Genomic DNA, 25,168 nt, shown 5'->3' with positions numbered 1-25,168 from the left:
TGGACATGATGTGCACTATGACACAATATAATACACACTGGACATGATGTGCACTATGACACCATACAATACACACTGGACATGATGTGCACTATGACACAATACAATACACACTGGACATGATGTGCACTATGACACAATACAATACACACTGGACATGATGTGCACTATGACACAATACAATACACACTGGACATGATGTGCACTACGACACAATACAATACACACTGGACATGATGTGCACTACGACACGATACAATACACACTGGACATGATGTGCACTATGACACAATACAATACACACTGGACATGATGTGCACTATGACACAATACAATACACACTGGACATGATGTGCACTATGACACAATACAATACACACTGGACATGATGTGCACTATGACACGATACAATACACACTGGACATGATGTGCACTATGACACAATACAATACACACTGGACATGATGTGCACTACGACACGATACAATACACACTGGACATGATGTGCACTACGACACGATACAATACACACTGGACATGATGTGCACTATGACACAATACAATACACACTGGACATGATGTGCACTATGACACAATACAATACACACTGGACATGATGTGCACTATGACACCATACAATACACACTGGACATGATGTGCACTATGACACTATACAATACACACTGGACATGATGTGCACTATGACACAATACAATACACACTGGACATGATGTGCACTATGACACAATACAATACACACTGGACATGATGTGCACTATGACACCATACAATACACACTGGACATGATGTGCACTATGACACAATACAATACACACTGGACATGATGTGCACTATGACACAATATAATACACACTGGACATGATGTGCACTATGACACAATACAATACACACTGGACATGATGTGCACTATGACACAATACAATACACACTGGACATGATGTGCACTATGACACAATACAATACACACTGGACATGATGTGCACTATGACACAATATAATACACACTGGACATGATGTGCACTATGACACAATACAATACACACTGGACATGATGTGCACTATGACACAATACAATACACACTGGACATGATGTGCACTATGACACCATACAATACACACTGGACATGATGTGCACTATGACACAATACAATACACACTGGACATGATGTGCACTATGACACAATACAATACACACTGGACATGATGTGCACTACGACACGATACAATACACACTGGACATGATGTGCACTATGACACGATACAATACACACTGGACATGATGTGCACTACGACACAATACAATACACACTGGACATGATGTGCACTATGACACAATACAATACACACTGGACATGATGTGCACTATGACACAATACAATACAATACACACTGGACATGATGTGCACTATGACACCATACAATACACACTGGACATGATGTGCACTATGACACAATACAATACACACTGGACATGATGTGCACTATGACACAATACAATACACACTGGACATGATGTGCACTATGACACAATACAATACACACTGGACATGATGTGCACTATGACACAATACAATACACACTGGACATGATGTGCACTATGACACAATATAATACACACTGGACATGATGTGCACTATGACACAATACAATACACACTGGACATGATGTGCACTATGACACAATACAATACACACTGGACATGATGTGCACTATGACACAATACAATACACACTGGACATGATGTGCACTATGACACAATACAATACACACTGGACATGATGTGCACTATGACACAATATAATACACACTGGACATGATGTGCACTATGACACAATACAATACACACTGGACATGATGTGCACTACGACACAATACAATACACACTGGACATGATGTGCACTATGACACAATACAATACACACTGGACATGATGTGCACTATGACACAATACAATACACACTGGACATGATGTGCACTATGACACAATACAATACACACTGGACATGATGTGCACTATGACACAATACAATACACACTGGACATGATGTGCACTACGACACGATACAATACACACTGGACATGATGTGCACTATGACACAATACAATACACACTGGACATGATGTGCACTATGACACAATATAATACACACTGGACATGATGTGCACTATGACACAATATAATACACACTGGACATGATGTGCACTATGACACAATATAATACACACTGGACATGATGTGCACTATGACACAATACAATACACACTGGACATGATGTGCACTACGACACAATATAATACACACTGGACATGATGTGCACTATGACACAATACAATACACACTGGACATGATGTGCACTATGACACAATATAATACACACTGGACATGATGTGCACTATGACACAATACAATACACACTGGACATGATGTGCACTATGACACAATATAATACACACTGGACATGATGTGCACTATGACACAATATAATACACACTGGACATGATGTGCACTATGACACAATATAATACACACTGGACATGATGTGCACTATGACACAATACAATACACACTGGACATGATGTGCACTATGACACTATACAATACACACTGGACATGATGTGCACTATGACACAATATAATACACACTGGACATGATGTGCACTATGACACAATACAATACACACTGGACATGATGTGCACTATGACACAATATAATACACACTGGACATGATGTGCACTATGACACAATATAATACACACTGGACATGATGTGCACTATGACACAATACAATATAATACACACTGGACATGATGTGCACTATGACACAATACAATACACACTGGACATGATGTGCACTACGACACGATACAATACACACTGGACATGATGTGCACTATGACACAATATAATACACACTGGACATGATGTGCACTATGACACAATATAATACACACTGGACATGATGTGCACTATGACACAATACAATATAATACACACTGGACATGATGTGCACTATGACACAATACAATACACACTGGACATGATGTGCACTACGACACGATACAATACACACTGGACATGATGTGCACTATGACACAATACAATACACACTGGACATGATGTGCACTATGACACAATACAATACACACTGGACATGATGTGCACTATGACACAATACAATACACACTGGACATGATGTGCACTATGACACAATACAATACACACTGGACATGATGTGCACTACGACACGATACAATACACACTGGACATGATGTGCACTATGACACGATACAATACACACTGGACATGATGTGCACTACGACACAATACAATACACACTGGACATGATGTGCACTATGACACAATACAATACACACTGGACATGATGTGCACTATGACACAATACAATACAATACACACTGGACATGATGTGCACTATGACACCATACAATACACACTGGACATGATGTGCACTATGACACAATACAATACACACTGGACATGATGTGCACTATGACACAATACAATACACACTGGACATGATGTGCACTATGACACAATACAATACACACTGGACATGATGTGCACTATGACACAATATAATACACACTGGACATGATGTGCACTATGACACAATACAATACACACTGGACATGATGTGCACTATGACACAATATAATACACACTGGACATGATGTGCACTATGACACCATACAATACACACTGGACATGATGTGCACTATGACACAATACAATACACACTGGACATGATGTGCACTACGACACAATACAATACACACTGGACATGATGTGCACTATGACACAATACAATACACACTGGACATGATGTGCACTATGACACAATACAATACACACTGGACATGATGTGCACTATGACACAATACAATACACACTGGACATGATGTGCACTATGACACAATACAATACACACTGGACATGATGTGCACTACGACACGATACAATACACACTGGACATGATGTGCACTATGACACAATACAATACACACTGGACATGATGTGCACTATGACACAATATAATACACACTGGACATGATGTGCACTATGACACAATATAATACACACTGGACATGATGTGTATGACACAATATCAATACACACTGGACATGATGTGCACTATGACACAATACAATACACACTGGACATGATGTGCACTACGACACAATATAATACACAACATGGACATGATGTGCACTATGACACAATACAATACACACTGGACATGATGTGCACTATGACACAATACTAATACACACTGGACATGATGTGCACTATGACACAATACAATACACACTGGACATGATGTGCACTATGACACAATATAATACACACTGGACATGATGTGCACTATGACACAATATAATACACACTGGACATGATGTGCACTATGACACAATACTAATACACACTGGACATGATGTGCACTATGACACAATACAATACACACTGGACATGATGTGCACTATGACACAATACAATACACACTGGACATGATGTGCACTATGACACAATATAATACACACTGGACATGATGTGCACTATGACACAATATAATACACACTGGACATGATGTGCACTATGACACAATACAATACACACTGGACATGATGTGCACTATGACACAATATAATACACACTGGACATGATGTGCACTATGACACAATACAATACACACTGGACATGATGTGCACTATGACACAATATAATACACACTGGACATGATGTGCACTATGACACAATACAATAATACACACTGGACATGATGTGCACTATGACACAATACAATACACACTGGACATGATGTGCACTATGACACAATACAATACACACTGGACATGATGTGCACTATGACACAATACAATACACACTGGACATGATGTGCACTATGACACAATATAATACACACTGGACATGATGTGCACTATGACACAATACAATAATACACACTGGACATGATGTGCACTATGACACAATACAATACACACTGGACATGATGTGCACTATGACACAATACAATACACACTGGACATGATGTGCACTATGACACAATACAATACACACTGGACATGATGTGCACTATGACACAATACAATACACACTGGACATGATGTGCACTATGACACAATACAATACACACTGGACATGATGTGCACTATGACACAATACAATACACACTGGACATGATGTGCACTATGACACAATACAATACACACTGGACATGATGTGCACTATGACACAATACAATACACACTGGACATGATGTGCACTATGACACAATACAATACACACTGGACATGATGTGCACTATGACACAATACAATACACACTGGACATGATGTGCACTATCGACACGATACAATACACACTGGACATGATGTGCACTATGACACAATACAATACACACTGGACATGATGTGCACTATGACACAATACAATACACACTGGACATGATGTGCACTATGACACAATACAATACACACTGGACATGATGTGCACTACTGACACAATACAATACACACTGGACATGATGTGCACTACGACACGATACAATACACACTGGACATGATGTGCACTATGACACAATATAATACACACTGGACATGATGTGCACTACGACACGATACAATACACACTGGACATGATGTGCACTATGACACAATACAATACAATACACACTGGACATGATGTGCACTACGACACAATACAATACAATACACACTGGACATGATGTGCACTATGACACAATACAATACAATACACACTGGACATGATGTGCACTATGACACAATACAATACAATACACACTGGACATGATGTGCACTATGACACAATACAATATAATACACACTGGACATGATGTGCACTACGACACGATACAATACACACTGGACATGATGTGCACTATGACACAATATAATACACACTGGACATGATGTGCACTATGACACCATATAATACACACTGGACATGATGTGCACTATGACACGATACAATACACACTGGACATGATGTGCACTATGACACAATATAATACACACTGGACATGATGTGCACTATGACACAATACAATACACACTGGACATGATGTGCACTGTGACACAATACAATACACACTGGACATGATGTGCACTACGACACGATACAATACACACTGGACATGATGTGCACTACGACACGATATAATACACACTGGACATGATGTGCACTATGACACAATATAATACACACTGGACATGATGTGCACTATGACACGATATAATACACACTGGACATGATGTGCACTATGACACCATATAATACACACTGGACATGATGTGCACTATGACACGATATAATACACACTGGACATGATGTGCACTATGACACAATATAATACAATACACACTGGACATGATGTGCACTATGACACAATATAATACACACTGGACATGATGTGCACTATGACACAATACAATACACACTGGACATGATGTGCACTATGACACAATATAATACACACTGGACATGATGTGCACTATGACACCATATAATACACACTGGACATGATGTGCACTATGACACGATACAATACACACTGGACATGATGTGCACTATGACACAATATAATACACACTGGACATGATGTGCACTATGACACCATACAATACACACTGGACATGATGTGCACTATGACACAATACAATACACAGTGCACTATGACACAATATAATACACACTGGACATGATGTGCACTATGACACCATACAATACAATACACACTGGACATGATGTGCACTATGACACAATACAATACAATACACACTGGACATGATGTGCACTATGACACAATACAATACAATACACCACTGGACATGATGTGCACTAAGACACGATACAATACACACTGGACATGATGTGCACTATGACACAATACAATACAATCACACTGGACATGATGTGCACTATGACACAATATAATACACACTGGACATGATGTGCACTATGACACCATATAATACACACTGGACATGATGTGCACTATGACACGATATAATACACACTGGACATGATGTGCACTATGACACAATACAATACACACTGGACATGATGTGCACTATGACACAATACAATACACACTGGACATGATGTGCACTACGACACAATACAATACACACTGGACATGATGTGCACTATGACACAATATAATACACACTGGACATGATGTGCACTATGACACGATATAATACACACTGGACATGATGTGCACTATGACACAATACAATACACACTGGACATGATGTGCACTATGACACAATACAATACACACTGGACATGATGTGCACTATGACACAATATAATACACACTGGACATGATGTGCACTATGACACAATACAATACACACTGGACATGATGTGCACTATGACACCATACAATACACACTGGACATGATGTGCACTTCAATGTGCTGACAATACCTACCTGTCTGCCAAACAGTAGGGTGGGCGGACCAATTCTTTGGTTAGGGTCGCTAGTAAATATCTTTCTTTCATATATATAAAAATACATAAATAAAATCAAGTTTTAAGTGAGTGGTGGTGCGTGGTGTGTGTGTTGTGTGGGTGGCCGTGTGTATGTAGCAGTTCATTTCAGGGTCGCACACGTGTGTATGTGTGCATGCGTGCGTGAGCATGCGTGTGTGTGTGTGACGCAACAGCGCCACTTGGTCACCGGCGGTACTGCAGCTCATGCTACAGACTAACAGCCACGGACAGTCACTCTGAGGATACGGTGTGACCACCGCTCAAAAATAGGATATCATAAAATTATTCCAACATTTTTAACAAATAAAATGAAACAATCTAATCATTTCCGCATTGTGAGCTTGTAGATCTGCTATTCTCAATAGTTTGGGGCAAATGTCTGATTTCTCTTTTGGATCTTGAGCTGAAAGGTTGGAGATCCACTGGGATCTTACACACATTCGCTTGCACACAAAAAAAACACGCGCGCCGTGCACATGCACTCACATACCGGTACGCATGTGTGCGCACACACACAACACACACACACACACACACACACACACACACACACACACACACACACACACACACACACACACACATACACACACACACACACACACACACACACACTGTATGCACATCTACTGTACATGGCATGGAGGAAACAGAAGCACATCTGGGACTCCTGATCCTGCCTCTGGCCGTTCCGCTTCCTGTTTTATCTGAGCACTGACAGGAGTGTGTGTGTGTGTGTGTGTGTGGTGTGTGTGTGTGTGTGTGTGTGTGTGTGTGTGTGTGTGTGTGTGTGTGTGTGTGCGTGTGTGCCGTGCGTGCGTGCGTGCGTGCGTGTACATGTGTGTTGCTAGGGGACTAGGTGATGCAATCTCCACCATATCATCATAACCCACATTCATAACACGTTCCTCCGACACGGCCCGTTGATCGCGGCACACTTTCTGCTTGAGCGACGCACGGCTGCTGGCCTTAAAGAACTCCATTATAACCAGCCTGAGTTACAGTCATTACCAACCAAACCAACGCCTCGCACCATAACTAGTCCTCCTCCTCCTGGTTGCACTAACCACAACACCAGCCTGTGTCAGGCCACAACCCCCAAAATAATCATATTCTAACTGGGGAATAAGATTCACAGGGCCTCGCTTTGCGAGGCCTTGTGAGCATGTAGATCGGCTATTTTCACAATTTCTGCCTCTAATATTTGACAATTTGGCCAATGTTTAATTTGTCATTTTAGAGGTATTAAAAAGTCCTTAAATTGTACACTTTAGAAATGTGCAATGTGTATAAATACCCTCCAGTCTATACACTTAAACATGATGGTGGTTTGTTTACTGTTGAGTATATTGACCCAGGAGAAAAACGTACCAACGAGCGCCTGACTGATTCTCACCAAGCCCTCTGCCTGCGACTCATAATAATTTATATTCACACACACACACACACACACACACACACACACACACACACACACACACACACACACACACACACACACACACACACACACACACACACACACACACACACACTCTGTATGTTCCAACCAGGATCACAGACCCTGTGGGGAGCTTATCTTCTCCGTCGGGTGGAACAACCTCTCATGTCCCCAACAGTAGGATTCACAGGTCGGGTGGAACAACCTCTCATGTCCCCAACAGAAGGATTCACAGGTCAGGTGGAACAACCTCTCATGTCCCCAACAGTAGGATTCACAGGTCGGGTGGAACAACCTCTCATGTCCCCAACAGTAGGATTCACAGGTCAGGTGGAACAACCTCTCATGTCCCCAACAGAAGGATTCACAGGTCAGGTGGAACAACCTCTCATGTCCCCAACAGTAGGATTCACAGTCGGGTGGAACAACCTCTCATGTCCCCAACAGAAGGATTCACAGGTCAGGTGGAACAACCTCTCATGTCCCCAACAGTAGGATTCACAGGTCGGGTGGAACAACCTCTCATGTCCCCAACAGTAGGATTCACAGGTCGGGTGGAACAACCTCTCATGTCCCCAACAGTAGGATTCACAGGTCAGGTGGAACAACCTCTCATGTCCCAACAGTAGGATTCACAGTCGGGTGGAACAACCTCTCATGTCCCAACAGTAGGATTCACAGTCGGGTGGAACAACCTCTCATGTCCCAACAGTAGGATTCACAGGTCGGGTGGAACAACCTCTCATGTCCCCAACAGTAGGATTCACAGGTCGGGTGGAACAGCCTCTCATGTCCCCAACAGTAGGATTCACAGGTCGGGTGGAACAACCTCTCATGTCCCCAACAGTAGGATTCACAGGTCAGGTGGAACAACCTCTCATGTCCCCAACAGTAGGATTCACAGGTCAGGTGGAACAACCTCTCATGTCCCCAACAGAAGGATTCACAGGTCAGGTGGAACAACCTCTCATGTCCCCAACAGTAGGATTCACAGGTCGGGTGGAACAACCTCTCATGTCCCCAACAGTAGGATTCACAGGTCAGGTGGAACAACCTCTCATGTCCCCAACAGTAGGATTCACAGGGTGGAACAACCTCTCATGTCCCCAACAGTAGGATTCACAGGTCGGGTGGAACAACCTCTCATGTCCCCAACAGTAGGATTCACAGTCGGGTGGAACAACCTCTCATGTCCCCAACAGTAGGATTCACAGGTCGGGTGGAACAACCTCTCATGTCCCCAACAGAAGGATTCACAGTCGGGTGGAACAACCTCTCATGTCCCCAACAGTAGGATTCACAGGTCAGGTGGAACAACCTCTCATGTCCCCAACAGTAGGATTCACAGTCGGGTGGAACAACCTCTCATGTCCCCAACAGTAGGATTCACAGGTCGGGTGGAACAACCTCTCATGTCCCCAACAGTAGGATTCACAGTCGGGTGGAACAACCTCTCATGTCCCCAACAGTAGGATTCACAGTCAAACAGCACCAGAAGCAGCAGCATCAGATCCGCCAGCTCCAAACGACGCGATGCTTGGCACTGCGTTTCAAGCTCGTGGACCTGCTGCTGCTTTTGATGCTTTTGTGGGACGCCGTAGTGCGGTGAAGTCGGGCGGTGATTTACCGTAAAAACACCAGTTAAAATACGGGAGATGAGAGGTTTCTGCCCCCCCGACTGCGGCGGTATATTTAAAATGGTAATTTCAGTGACCCTGCGGTGCGGCGGCGGAGCGATGCCACGCTGTTTACCTGATGGATTCAGGAGGAGGCAGGCTGCCCCCCCCCCCCCCCCCCCCCCCGTCCGTCAACACATCTTCACCTCAGGCTTGTCATCACCATGACAACTCACTCCCCCCCCCCCCCCCCCCATGTTGTGTTCATCTCAGGAACACTCCACATCATACCGATAAGTGGCTTTAAGCGTTTATTGCAACAAATGGAATACATTTAAACGTAATGTTGCTCTTTAAGATGTTCCCTGAATGTGTGTTAAGGCCTGTGATGCTTTTTTTGTATCGTTGATGACGGTCAGAAACCTTGTGTCTCCTTTTTAATCTTTTTTTTTATTTTTTATTGTCCATAGATTATTGCACAATGTAATACCTCATAGTGTGACTGTCATGCACGCCGCAGAAATGTAGCGCTCACAAGACATTCCGATGCGATGCATTGATTTGAGAGCTTGTAGATGCGCTATAGTTTTTGTGCTATTTTTGAAAATTTGGGAAATGATTGCCTATGAAGACGTGCCCAAAATAGGCTTGCCAGGTTGAAAGTGGTTATGTTTTTTCTGCGGGTGTCATCATACTTATTGAACCAATACACCAATTATTTGTTTACAGACATTGAGAACGAATGCACAGGTGACTGTTTCATGTAATCAATTCCCAACAATTTTGGGGATCGCTGGTTTCAGTTCATTCTCCTCTCGTGTGTTGGCTACTTATCGAGACATATATACTTCATTGCGCAACGGTATTGCGCGTCAAGAGTAGATGATCTACAAGCTCACATCGCGTCGCCGATGCGGCTGTTGTGAGCTTGGAGGTCTAATATTCACGTCGTTCTGTGCAGCGACCACTTATCCATTGCACCCTATGGGTGGTGGGGTCCATTTGGTGCCGACCTGCGTGCTCATACTGGTTCTCAACAGTGTGACGTGGACCATTAAAGCGTCTATAGCTGAGGTCTTCAACAGGGGGTCCTGGACCCCTAGGGGGTCCTCAGGATCACTACAGGAGGTCCTCCAAATCTTTGTGTTTTTCCCTTTTTTATATTAACCACTTGAACCCTAGTGTCCATATTCTGAGAACTGTAGCCAAAAATAGCAGATCTGCAAGCTCGTGCTGCGAGGCGTTGTGTGGGGAAACAAAACAAAGCGACGCCGCTTATTCTGCTTGTGGTTTGCACCTAGAACGGATCAAACAGCCCGTTGTAAACGAACACCAGGCATCCACCGAGAAAGTCTGGTGAGGCGAGGTTACTCTCTCCCTCTCTCCCTCCATTAAGGGTTAATTCCACTGATGGTGTGAATTCCACGGGGGCAGGGGGTGGGGGGGGGGGGGTACAGGGAGTGAGGAATAGTCTTAGTGGCGAGGAGGGTTCGCTTCACGCACGGCTGCCACTTAAAACAAAGGAGGTCCAGATACGCTGCCCTGGGGGCCGCCCTGCGCTGCACAGGGTAATGACATTTACCCCAATAAGCCATCGGTCTGGAGAAACACCCGCTTAATTAATGGCCCTTCTTAACTTGTATTGCTAATGCCACCCCGACGAGTGCCACGGAGACACACTCTGTGGTGCTTGCAGGCACGCACAATCACACACACAGGCAGGCAGGCACACACACATGCACAATCACGCACACATGCACGATACACACGCAGGCAGGCAGGCAGGCAGGCATGATCATCCATAGCTTTGCACATGAAAAAAAACATAAAAAACTGGGACTTGTTTGAATGAATAAAACATTAGTATTTGACTAAATCTAAGCATGGGTTCTCAACCTTTGGCCCGGGGACCGTTGGTGGGACAAGTAATTGGCAAATGGAGGGAAGCGCAGATTTAAGTAATGTTTTTTAAGCGTGTCCGAATAAAAGTAGAACAATTTAAAAGGTTGTTTTGTCTATTTTTGAAATGGGGCTGTTTTAAAAAAATAAAAATTGCCACCCCATATTTCTTTCTGAACGCCAGTGGTGTAAAGTAACTAAGTACATTTACTTAAGTACTGTACTTGTTGAGGTATTAGTACTTTACTTGAGTATTTCCGATTTCCAATACTTTCACTTCTACTCCACAATACATCTCAGATCCAAATGTTGTACATTTACTTCACTACAATTATTTGAAAACTTTAGTTACTAGTTACTTTGCAGATATAAATTATAATATTATAAAACATACATAAACCACTTTAGCCCTATTTTATACCTTGGCTATTTAAGCTATGTGAGCTTGTAGATCTGCTATTTTCTAACTTTTAGTATTTTTACTTTTGGTACTTTAAAGGAGGACTTCACCACTTTTATATTTATATAATAGGGTCTCATAGGAGAGCTGTGGGCGGGTCAAATCCTTCCACCGGTGACATCATCAATGGGAAATGCAAGCTAATAAAAACTACCGGTTTTTATTCCTGAAAAGTTGTAATGTTAAAGTGCAAGCCATTTTTCTCGTGATAATAAAATCTAAATATTTTTTTTTCTTCAAAAATAATGTTTAAAAAAAAATCTGTCAAACAATGATGTCACAGGTGGAAGGATTTGACAGCTCTCCTATGAGACCCAGACTGAGTAGATTATTATTTTTTTGCTATTTCATTAGTGAGGACCTATTATATGAAGACAGGTTGAAAAGTGGTGAAGTCCTCCTTTAAGTACATTTTGATGCCAACACTGGAAATAGAAGTGTAACGTCTTGCAGAGTGAAAGAAGAACATGTCGCGTTTCGGTACCCGGGGGGGGGGGGGGGGGGGCGTTCTCACAAAGAGAGAGAGAGAAAAAAGAGGTTGTTTATTTGTTTGTGATGTTCAGCCTGGGAGCAGACAGCAGTAATTTGTGTAATTAGATTCAATAATGAAGTAGTGCTGCTCAGTGTGTGTTAGGGTTAGGGTTAGGGTTAGTCAGAAGTAGTGCTGCTCAGTGTTTTCAGAGGAGAGACGAGAGACTCTCAGGGTGAGAATCCTCTTAACTCAGTCAATTCTACTGTTGGTTTATCCATTAGTAACTCTGTGGGGGTGCTAATGTAACCACATGGACCTGTAAGGGCCCGTTTGGTTACGTTCGTACAGTACACTCTCAGAGTTAAAGCTACACTACGTCATTTTTTGGTTGTGAATTCAATGTTATTTTTGACCAATCTCCCAACAGTAAACCAGTAAGACTCCCTAATCGGGAGATAAGCGACCGTTGGTCGCTTATCTCCACAAATAGGCCAAAAGTTTGTTTTACCAATTATCAAGACATACGGGCAGTTGACAGTTTGCCATGGTTACTCATTGAAGTTGAATCTCCATATATGGAGATAACCTACGCATCACACTAAGTCTGACCTCACCAGCCCATATTTGGGCATGAGCAACTTATGTCTCCATATATGGAGATATGATGACATCACACAGTCCTCAGCCGATGATGTGGCGTGATGTTATACAATACACAAACGAGCCCTACAGTATAAAGGGGCAATTCTTGCCAGGAAAGAAGCATTTCTTCGACTCAGACCTTATCGCCAGGGTTGGCTTATAGCAGCTGTCGGTAGATAATGCCGGTCTTATATAAGGGTCATTTGTGTACGGTGTGATTTGCCATGGTTACTCATTGAAGTTGAATCTCCATATATGGAGATAACCTACGCATCACACTAAGTCTGACCTCACCAGCCCATATTTGGGCATGAGCAACTTATGTCTCCATATATGGAGATATGATGACATCACACAGTCCTCAGCCGATGATGTGGCGTGATGTCATACAATAAACAAACAAGCCCAGATATGAGCAGGGCAAAGGTGTGACGTGTGACGTGACGGACGTGACGGACGGCCGGTGGAGGTTTTGATACTAAACTGCGACCTTACGGTCACAATAATTAAGGCCCTTCCACCTTGGGCCCTGGTAACTCAGTCCCACTTTTTCCCCCCTTGTGACGCCCCTGATCGCGCCAGATAGGACATGAAAGTTACATTATCTGTAATGAACACTGAGGAGGATCTGACATCTAACATTACAAACAATAACAATAATCCTGTAGTCCATATGACGTCCTGGTAATGACGTCAAGATCATCCCCATATGGGCTGTGATCTGGCCCCAATGGAGACGTCACTGATTGGTCCAGGTCCTGATGTGCTTGCTGGGTTAAGACCGTTTTAATACGTCTAAAATGAACAATTTAAACAGGAGGGGGTGTGACTTTAAATGTGCTTATGAATTGTATTGTCATGGAATTGACATGGAAACATATTGTCTCTGGGCATGGAAAAAATTGTATACTGGTTCATAGGTAGATGGTGGATTCCATTTAAGATTGGTACGGTCCGGGGGAGGGGCTTAGCTAGTCAGTCAATGTGGGGCTGTGAGCTGTAAGGACCTGTGCTAGTCAGTCACTGTGGGGCTGTGAGCTGTAAAGACCTGTGAGCTGTAAAGACCTGTGAGCTGTAAAGACCTGTGAGCTGTAAAGACCTGTGAGCTGTAAGGACCTGTGAGCTGTAAGGACCTGTGAGCTGTAAAGACCTGTGAGCTGTAAAGACCTGTGAGCTGTAAAGACCTGTGAGCTGTAAAGACCTGTGCTAGTCAGTCAGTGTGGGGATGTGAGCTGTAAAGACCTGTGCTAGTCAGTCAGTGTGGGGCTGTGAGCTGTAAAGACCTGTGCTAGTCAGTCAGTGTGGGGCTGTGAGCTGTAAAGACCTGTGAGCTGTAAAGACCTGTGAGCTGTAAAGACCTGTGAGCTGTAAAGACCTGTGAGCTGTAAAGACCTGTGAGCTGTAAAGACCTGTGAGCTGTAAAGACCTGTGAGCTGTAAAGACCTGTGAGCTGTAAAGACCTGTGAGCTGTAAAGACCTGTGCTAGTCAGTCAGTGTGGGGATGTGAGCTGTAAAGACCTGTGCTAGTCAGTCAGTGTGGGGCTGTGAGCTGTAAAGACCTGTGAGCTGTAAAGACCTGTGAGCTGTAAAGACCTGTGAGCTGTAAAGACCTGTGAGCTGTAAAGACCTGTGAGCTGTAAAGACCTGTGAGCTGTAAAGACCTGTGAGCTGTAAAGACCTGTGAGCTGTAAAGACCTGTGAGCTGTAAAGACCTGTGAGCTGTAAAGACCTGTGCTAGTCAGTCAGTGTGGGGATGTGAGCTGTAAAGACCTGTGCTAGTCAGTCAGTGTGGGGCTGTGAGCTGTAAAGACCTGTGAGCTGTAAAGACCTGTGAGCTGTAAAGACCTGTGAGCTGTAAAGACCTGTGAGCTGTAAAGACCTGTGAGCTGTAAAGACCTGTGAGCTGTAAAGACCTGTGAGCTGTAAAGACCTGTGAGCTGTAAAGACCTGTGAGCTGTAAAGACCTGTGCTAGTCAGTCAGTGTGGGGCTGTGAGCTGTAAAGACCTGTGAGCTGTAAAGACCTGTGAGCTGTAAAGACCTGTGAGCTGTAAAGACCTGTGAGCTGTAAAGACCTGTGAGCTGTAAAGACCTGTGAGCTGTAAAGACCTGTGAGCTGTAAAGACCTGTGAGCTGTAAAGACCTGTGAGCTGTAAAGACCTGTGAGCTGTAAAGACCTGTGAGCTGTAAAGACCTGTGCTAGTCAGTCAGTGTGGGGATGTGAGCTGTAAAGACCTGTGAGCTGTAAAGACCTGTGAGCTGTAAAGACCTGTGAGCTGTAAAGACCTGTGAGCTGTAAAGACCTGTGAGCTGTAAAGACCTGTGCTAGTCAGTCAGTGTGGGGCTGTGAGCTGTAAAGACCTGTGAGCTGTAAAGACCTGTGAGCTGTAAAGACCTGTGAGCTGTAAAGACCTGTGAGCTGTAAAGACCTGTGAGCTGTAAAGACCCAATGCTTGTTGCATATCGTTTTGTGTTTCTGCTGCATTTTTCGTGAACACATTTTCTGTGGACGAGTGTGGATGAATAAAACATTTTTTTCCTTTTTTTTTACTCTGCCTGTCTTGCTATTTTTTTATATTTAGCCGTTTCCTTATTTTTAGGTATCAAATCAAGTGCCTTTCGGCAAACACTACCCTCACTCAAAGCCAGAGTGACAGATTGCGATGCTGCATGAGCTACTCTTATCGGGAGCACTTTGAGAACCAATGCCTTATAGATGGCTCGTACCTGTGGTGCCTTTATCTCGGTCTCTGATCCCAATGCCTGTGTGTGTGTGTGTGTGTGTGTGTGTGTGTGTGTGTGTGTGTGTGTGTGTGTGTGTGTGTGTGTGTGTGTGTGTGTGTGTGTGTGTGTGTGTGAGACGTGTGCCACGTGTGTGCGTCTTTTGTCTCAATCTGTGTGTCTACGTCAGGCACGTGCACACATAGACATCAAAGGGGGCTTGAGCCCTGCCCTTTTATCAGTCTGTAAAAAGTGTCCTCTCCAGACCATGAATGCAGTTTTTTCTATGGTGAAAGAGATGCAAATGCCCCCTCTTTCCATGCCATACCTGAAGGCAGCATTCAAGAGAATTGCCTTGTCCAAACTCTCCTGAACTTGAATGCAGCATCTTATGTTGAAAGATATTTTGAAAGAATATTGAAAATGTCAAAAATAGCCGCCCTCCAAGCTCACAACGCGTCACGTTGTGAGCTTGGAGGTCTGCTATTTTCAATATTTCCACCAAAAGGCCCTTTTAGAAATTGCAGCCCCTGCCTCCCTAACATTCTCTGCACGTCCCTGTCCTGCGTACTGCAGTTTAGAATGAAATGAGAGAGAGAGAGAGAGAGATAGACGGGTGGAGAAAGTGGAGACAATAACAGAAACAAACAAACAAGTTAAAATTGCTGACTCTGCAGCTTCAACATGAGTTGTTGTTTAGTCGACGGTGCATTCGTTTAAATTGCAATTCTCGCCTGCGTCGGGACGAATTGAGTTCATTTGGCCGTGATATTCCCTGAATCGCTTGACGAACGGAACAACACCGCAGATTAGCTCGCTTAGTCTCCACGCTCGGATCGTCTTGTTTTGTTCGCAGGTTCTGAATATTTTCTCAACTCTTTAAGAACTATTTTTTCTTAATTGTGTTTCGAGTGTCCTTTTGGTGCTCTTAAGGCGACTACAGTTTTTTGTTCTTCTTTGTTGCAAAGCACTTTGAATTGCCTTGTTGCTGAAATGTGTGCTCTACAGAGGAACACGTTATTCCTGGCCTCAGGCATATTATAAAGACAACCAGCTGAAGGTCACTGGGTTCATGTATAAACAGCAGGTTCACAACCTTTTGAATTTCAAAGAATCCCTGATACTCTGCTGTCGAGCAGAAAACAACCATGTCCACCATATCGTCGTTGTCGGGTGAAAACCTTGTATGTCCAAAACCGTTCGTTTTGCAATTATCATTTTAAAAATGTACTAAACTAGTGAAAACAGCCGATCTACAAGCACACAACGTCTCGCACCACGAGGCGTTGTGTGCTTGTAGATCGGCTGTTTTCACTACTTTTGTGACCGCCTTTTATGATGAAGCAGGGCTTTGCTTTACGAAAGAACGTACACATTTGAAACTTGGAGATACGTGTGTGTGTGTGTGTGTGTGTGTGTGTGCGTGTGCGTGTGTGCGTGTGCGTGTGCTTGTGTCTCAACATAGTTACATAGCTACACACTCAGCCAAGCCTTGGAGTGGTGTGCACCGCTCACAACATCTGCAACAATATGTACTGCACTAATGACGTAACGCTAACTCATTTTCTTTCTTACTCTCCAGCGCCCCCATCTGTCCGCATCGTGCACTCGGGCCATGCGTGCAACGTGGAGGAGGAGAGACACACAGAGAGAGTTTATACCATCAGGGAGGGAGAGACGTTGGAGCTCACCTGTCTGGTGACCGGGCACCCCCGACCACAGGTGAGGACATGGAGGACGCACGCACGCACGCACGCACGCACTATGGGTCGGGATCCATTTGTGGGTCGCAAACAGCTTTGTATATGTCCCTTAGTTTTTGGTTTCCTGCATTTTGTTTTTAATTATTATTATTTAAAAACTAGTATTTAAAAACGACAACGCTCTGTAGAGAAAACGGCGAGGTCTCGAGACATCACCATTGCGTTTTGCTTTTTATCCAGCATTCATAGGAAGCTGCTTCTGGGCATGAAATGATGCAGTGTCCATGTCATTTCTATAGGTGTTTACCATTCACCATGGTAACGTGGCTGCAGTAGGCTGGATGCAAGCCTTGACATCATGTGTTTTTTGCATTTCTGTTGTTCAGACGGTGACGCTTGTCAACTTTTCCACCCAAAATTCCAGTCTCACTTTGTTCAGTTTTCAACCCCCGAAAATGCTGTTGTCGTCTGAACAGAAGGCACATCTGACTTTTCATTTTATAGAATTCTCGTTGCAACGTTGCAGTGTAAACGTCGCCTAAGAAACATCGAAGAAATTCCATAAATTAAACACAAATGTCTAAGAAGAAGTGAAAATAGCTGATCACGCATTTGACAGGATGCTAGGGAGTTTTGCTTCACAAAGTATGGAATACATAATTGACTAACACTGACAACATGACTTCTCAAAAGAGAAACTGTGTAAGCAAAATTATCAAGTGCTTATTTAATTTGCACGCTTGCTCAATCGCAAAGGTTATGAAGCATTAGCATTCAGCAGCTCCACGGAGGGCCTGGCATGAAACGATGGCTTGGAGCTTTGATTTGCACTTTGGCAGCAGAATCTTCCTGATGTCAGAGGATCATATTATTGAGAGGAGGGGGATGTCAGAGACAAGCAGCAGCTGTGGCCGGAGGAGACCTTATGTTTCCATCTTGCATGTCCGTCCGTCCGTCCGTCCGTCCGTCCGTCCGTCCGTCCGTCCGTCCGTCCGTCCGTCTGTCCGTCCTGTACTGTGAACGCGATATCTCGGGCAGTGGTGTAACGTAACAAAGTACTCAGTACAGTACTGTATTCAAGTACAGTTTTGAGGTACTTTAACTTGAAGTAATTCACATTTTCAGTACTTCTACTTCTACTCCACTACATCTCGGAGGCAAATATTGTACTTTTACTCCACTAAAATGATCTGAAAACTTCAGATACCAGTAAGACTCCCTAATCGGGAGATACGTTTGCGTACACAAACTTTAGAAGGCAATGGTGGCCAATCAGGAGGGAATATGGGAAATGGGACAGATCCATGTTGATGACATGACTTTAGGGTCTGCATCAATGTGCCGACGGGCCGGTATTCTGACACTAAAACTAACCCTAAACTTAACCTCAGTAACTGTGACGAGTAACTAACCTGCCAACGCTAGTCGGAACAGCGGCCCGTCGGGATATCGAGCGGACCCCATGACTTTAGAGATACTGTGTACCACTTTGCGTGATTTTAAGGGAGTTGTGAGCTTGTGGATCTGCTATTTTCAAACATTTTGTACTTTTACTTTTGGTACTTTAAGTCAATTTTGATGCCAACACTTTGATACTTTTACTCAAGTACATTTTGAATTACGGACTTTTACTTGTAGCAGAGTATTTCTTCATTGCATTATTGATACTTTTACTTCAATGCGAGTACTTTTTCCACCTCTGTGTAGAAGCCTGATTGACGGCAGCAGCAGAGCGTGCACTGCAGAGTAGATTTATTTGTACAGCTGAAAGCAGGGGAGGCAGAAAGCATTCAACAAGCCATAAACAACCAGCGTTCTTCCCCGGTCTGGGTAATAATAAACAACAAGCGTTCTTCCCTGGTCTGGGTAATAATTGTCCAATAAAGAAAGTTTGTGTCCCAAAGCACAAACTCCCACGTTCCCTCGCTGCCCGGCCGACCGTGATGATGTATCTCACTGAGAGAGAACCGTGAGACCCATGGAGAGAACAGGAGTATTCATAGCTCTGGTCCCGAGCGTCAGCGAGATCCCACTAACGCTATGTTAGCCCATTCAGGCCTAGAATTATTGAATGCTTTAACCAGTGAAAAATAGCAGATTGTAGATCTGCTATTTTTGAAAATGTGTGCAAATCTTTGAATATATGTATTTTCAAAGCGAACGTTTGAATTTCCCCCTTGGGATAATAAAGGTATCTATTTATCTATCTATCTATCTAAGTTTTGCTTCTGGGTGGTCCCTGAAACCAATTATTTTAAGATGCAAATAAATATAATTTTGGGGGTCCTTCACATGAAAAGGTTTGAGAACCACTGACATAGTAGTCTCTCAAGAACAGACTAACTGAGCTCCATTTAAGTGAAAAGGACCTTTTCTTTGACGGTGGCTGGCCAGATTGCTGACATAGAAACATAGAAGGATTCAAAAGACACTTATAGAATCGGGTCAAAATTCAAATTCGAAAAATAGCAGATCAACAAGCTCACAGCGCGGCACTCGGTGCCGCGCTGTGAGCTTGTTGATCTGCTATTTTTCAATAGTTAAAATAATGATACACTAATGCCTCATTCACATGCAGAAAAGCCAAGCTAATGGTTTGCTTGGTAATTCAATGTATTCTCTATGCAAACCAGCTTTTAAAATTTCCAAGCTGGAAAAAAAGCTTGGATTTTTTTAAAGCTGGTTTGCATAGAGAATACATTGAATTACCAAGCAAACCATTAGCTTGGCTTTTGTAGTGTGAATGCAGCATAACACCCGTTCTAAATGTGTTAGGAGTGCTGCTGCTGCTATTCCCATGGACTGAAACTCCCACTATAAGCCTACGAGCGAGGTCTGCAGCTGTGGTAAATAAACTAAATAAAGGAAACTATGTTGCTATCATCGAAATAAATGCTGTTTTGTTTTTGTTGAAAGACTATTCTCTGTGGTCTCAGGCCCCCACCTGTCTCTCTATGATACACGTTTCAGATCTGGTCAACATAAATTACCGTTGAGAAGATAAGATCTGTTGGGGGCACATCCAGGGGCGTCACAAGGGAGGGGGGGGGGGAGTGGGTCTGAGTTACCAGGGCCCAAGGTGGAGGGGCCTTCATTACTTTATACTTTAGCTATTGAAAAATAGCTATTTTTTGGAAACGTCGTGAAAATGTGTACAAATCTTTGAATATAGGCCTATGTATTTTTAAAGCAAACATTTCTAACTCAAATTTTGCTTCTGGAGCTGGAACTAAATATTTTGAGATGGGGGTCCGTGGCCAAATACATATCATTGTGGGGGTCCTTCACATAGAAAAGTTTGAGCACCACTGGCATAGAAACAGGTTTTTCAAGAAACCTTAGAAGGATTTGAAATATTAGCAGATCTACAAAATCTATCAAAAATAGCAGATCTGCAAGCTCTACGAGCTTGCAGATCTGCTATTTTTCAATAGTTAAAGTACCCAGGGCCCAGAATTTGGAGCGACACCCCTGGGCGCTTCGAGTAAACAAAATAATTTCCATCTGGCGGACATATTTTATATTCTGCCCCAAAAATGTTTTATACGGAGAAGGTTGGTTTCCTGAGACGTTTCCCACCTTGAAGAATAGACTTTCAAAAACAAAAAACAGCAAATTTTTCCATGATAAACTAATTTGTTTTCTTTATTTTTACTAGAGTTGTAGACCCTTACGGGAGGTTTCAGTCCATGGGAACATTGCCCCCGTTAGAGACCTCTCTAACTCCCTGGACCAAAGCGTAGAGAGTATTCGTATCCCCAAGGCTGATCAGAGCCGGTGCAGCTGTCCAGCGCCTGCTAATCAGATTGCAGGTGTGTGTCATCATCTGGAGCTGATTGAGAGAGTACACAGATGCACGTAACCAGCTGACCGTAAGGCCCAGAGCTGGCCGTGGTGCTGAGGAGCTGGCCGTGGTGCTGAGGAGCTGGCCGTGGTGCTGAGGAGCTGGCCTTGGTGCTGAACTCTCTCCCCTTCCCCTCTGCTCTCGTCGGTGGCCGTGCTTGGCGGCGAGGATACGGTTTAGAGAATGAAGCCTTGTGAGGAAGTCATTAAAACGCATGCAGTTCCCATTAATGGCCTGGAAGGTGTCGCTGTTTCCACCCAATTGAATGGGTATTTTTTTAGCCTTTTCTGGACCAATTGCATTATTCGTTTCTGGTTGCTTAGGGTTTCTGTAAATACCTACATGGTGGATTTGAATTGGCTGAAAAACACGTCTCTAGAATCAAGCCATCCAGGATCCTTGTGAATCAAGAATATAAAACCTTTTTGATTCTGTGAAAAACATTGGTGGTGCCATAGTTTTGTACATTTCCTGTTTTGTATGTGTCTTTGGAGTTAACCTTACTCTAATAGACCCCCAGTTGTGGTTATAATATGCAAATCTGTGTTCCCTGAGTATTTTTGTTAGCTTATTCGGTGCACTCTGCGTTGTCGTCCCGTGCGATGCGCCCCCGGTGTGCTGAGTGCGCGCACTGAACGACTCAGAAGATGCGGTTTGGCAGTGTAGTGCGTCAATGCGGTGTTTTGATTGGTTGATTCTCATGGCCGTGTCTCGAGCGCTTCTCAGCTGTGAACAATGGTGTAGGGAATGATAACAAAATGCACCACTTGCAGCTTTATTGGTCCTTTGGGCTTTATTGTTACTCACGCATCAACGTGTAAACTAACAGCAGGAAGGCCGATGTTATGAATTAAATGACCTTTCAATATCAACGTTACGTTAACCAACTGCTGCTTTTCATAAAGTTTACCTTCAGAGTTCAGAGTGAAAAAGCTCACAGCAGTCTCTTATCTGGTCGTTGGTAAATAAGCCACACTGAACGCACTCTACAACGTCACGCCCACTGCACTCACTACACTGAGCACACAGCACACCCGGTGCGCATTACCGAACGCACCCTTCATGAACTGGTGGGTGTGGCCACATAAAAACATAATTTTAACACTTTCTGTACACATTTTTGGAAAAAATCTTCCTCCTAGTATAATTGTGAGCTTGTAGATCTGCTATTTTTGGCTAAGGTTCTCAAAATATGGATGCTAGGGTTCAAGTGGTTAATATAAAATATTAAAAGGAGGTTTCTATCACACAAAGATTTGGAGGACCCCCCGTAGTAACTCTGAGGACCCCCTAGGGGTCCCGGACCCCCTGTTGAAGACCCCTGCAGACCCATAGAAAAATGTGCTCTTTTGTGTTGTTGAAAGTTTATTCTTCAAGGTGGGAAACGTCTCAGGAAACCAACCTTCTCCGTAATACTACATTTTTGGGGCAGAACATAAAATATGTCCGCCAGATGGAAATAATTTTGTTTACTCGAGGCTCCCTCAACAGATCTGCTAAACGGTAATTTATGTTGACCAGATCTGAAAAGTGTAGCATACAGAGAAGGTGGCGTCCTGAGACCACAGAGAATAGTCTTTCACAGCTGGGTGTCGCACCAATCATTTTTAAATCATTTGTAAAATGATAAATACAAAACGAATGGTTTTGGACATACAAGGTTTCCACCCGACAACGACGATATACTGTTGTGTAGTCTGTAGTGTATGTGTGTGTATACAGTATATGATTCAACATAGTGCATATTGTCAGTCGGGCAAAAACCTTGTATCTCCAAGTTTCAAATGTGTTCAAATGTGCGAAGTAAAGCCCTGCTTCATCACACAAAAGTAGTGAAACAAAAGTCGCACAAAAGTAGTGAAAACAGCAGATCTATGTGAGCTTGTAGATCGGCTGTTTTCACTAGTTTAGTTAATTTTTTTAAATGATGAAAACAAACGGTTTTGGACATACAAGGTTTCCACCCGACAACGACGATATGGTAGAGTGTGTGTGCATAGTGTGTGCTGGTTGTTATTATCAGAGAGCCTCTTGCTTTGCTCTCTTGGACGGAGTCCAGGGCCTCCGTGAGGCGCGTGTGGACCCCTGAGGGGATTCTGGGTAATTTAAGGAAGTGTGCACACTGATAAAAACGTGCAAGGAATTAAAACGCCGGACGAACCGTTGCCAACACCGCCAACGCCCCCGTTTAGTCTGTCGGTGCGCCCGTTGTTAGAGCGCCCATGACATGTTACACTTGGCACATCCCTTAGCACTGACTAGCTCTGCAAGCTGTGCCATGTGTCGCGGTGCGATGCGTCGCAAGCTTGTAGATCGGCTATTCCCCGGTGCGTGTGCGACCCGGCATAAATCAGGCCTCAGACCGTCTGTTATCGCGGCCGCCGCGGTGTCTCTCGCTCACGGCATGCAGTGACAAAGATGTCAGTAATGGAGGAAACGGCGGCTGTGATTTGCTTAATGCAGACCAAATTGAGGCCATTTACAATGACGGAGCACCGTGACTTGGCCGGGTGTCAGACTGACTGACTGACTGACTGTGGCCCAGATTGTGGAGGCGGCTGGAGCTCGACATCGTAAAGGAAACGGAGAAAGAAGGAGAAAAGAACAGAAAAATAGAACGGTGTGTTACCTGGTGGCCCATAGCTTAATGGGGAGAAAGGCCGTATGGTTGGGGTGTTCAATAAGGGGTGTCCGGGACCCCAAGGAAATGTATTTAGATGGAAGGATTATATCTCCAGACTGGCCTGGGAACGCCTTGGTATACTCCCAGAGGGAGTGGAGGAAGTTGCGCA

The 25,168-nt window shown here is 43.7% G+C and overlaps 1 protein-coding gene across 1 annotated transcript in view; it reads right to left on the bottom strand.

The window, feature by feature from the left end:
* The window catches only part of LOC308301206 (MAM domain-containing glycosylphosphatidylinositol anchor protein 2), a gene marked incomplete at both ends in the record, with an annotated part of 355,705 nt that extends 330,757 nt beyond the window's left edge, over positions 1 to 24,948 (bottom strand). The window contains 2 exons of the mRNA XM_080745102.1: positions 22,404 to 22,532; positions 24,912 to 24,948. Coding sequence (XP_080601228.1) covers positions 22,404 to 22,532; positions 24,912 to 24,948 — 166 coding nt within the window. The remainder of the gene's footprint in view (positions 1 to 22,403; positions 22,533 to 24,911) is intronic.
* Between the last annotated feature and the right edge of the window lie 220 nt (positions 24,949 to 25,168).

The sequence above is a fragment of the Nannobrachium achirus genome (genome assembly GCF_963921795.1).
Source record: "Nannobrachium achirus genome assembly, chromosome: 16".
Lineage (NCBI taxonomy): Eukaryota > Metazoa > Chordata > Actinopteri > Myctophiformes > Myctophidae > Nannobrachium > Nannobrachium achirus.
Note: the sequence above shows the minus strand (reverse complement) of the source record. Positions and strands in the feature narration are given on the sequence as shown.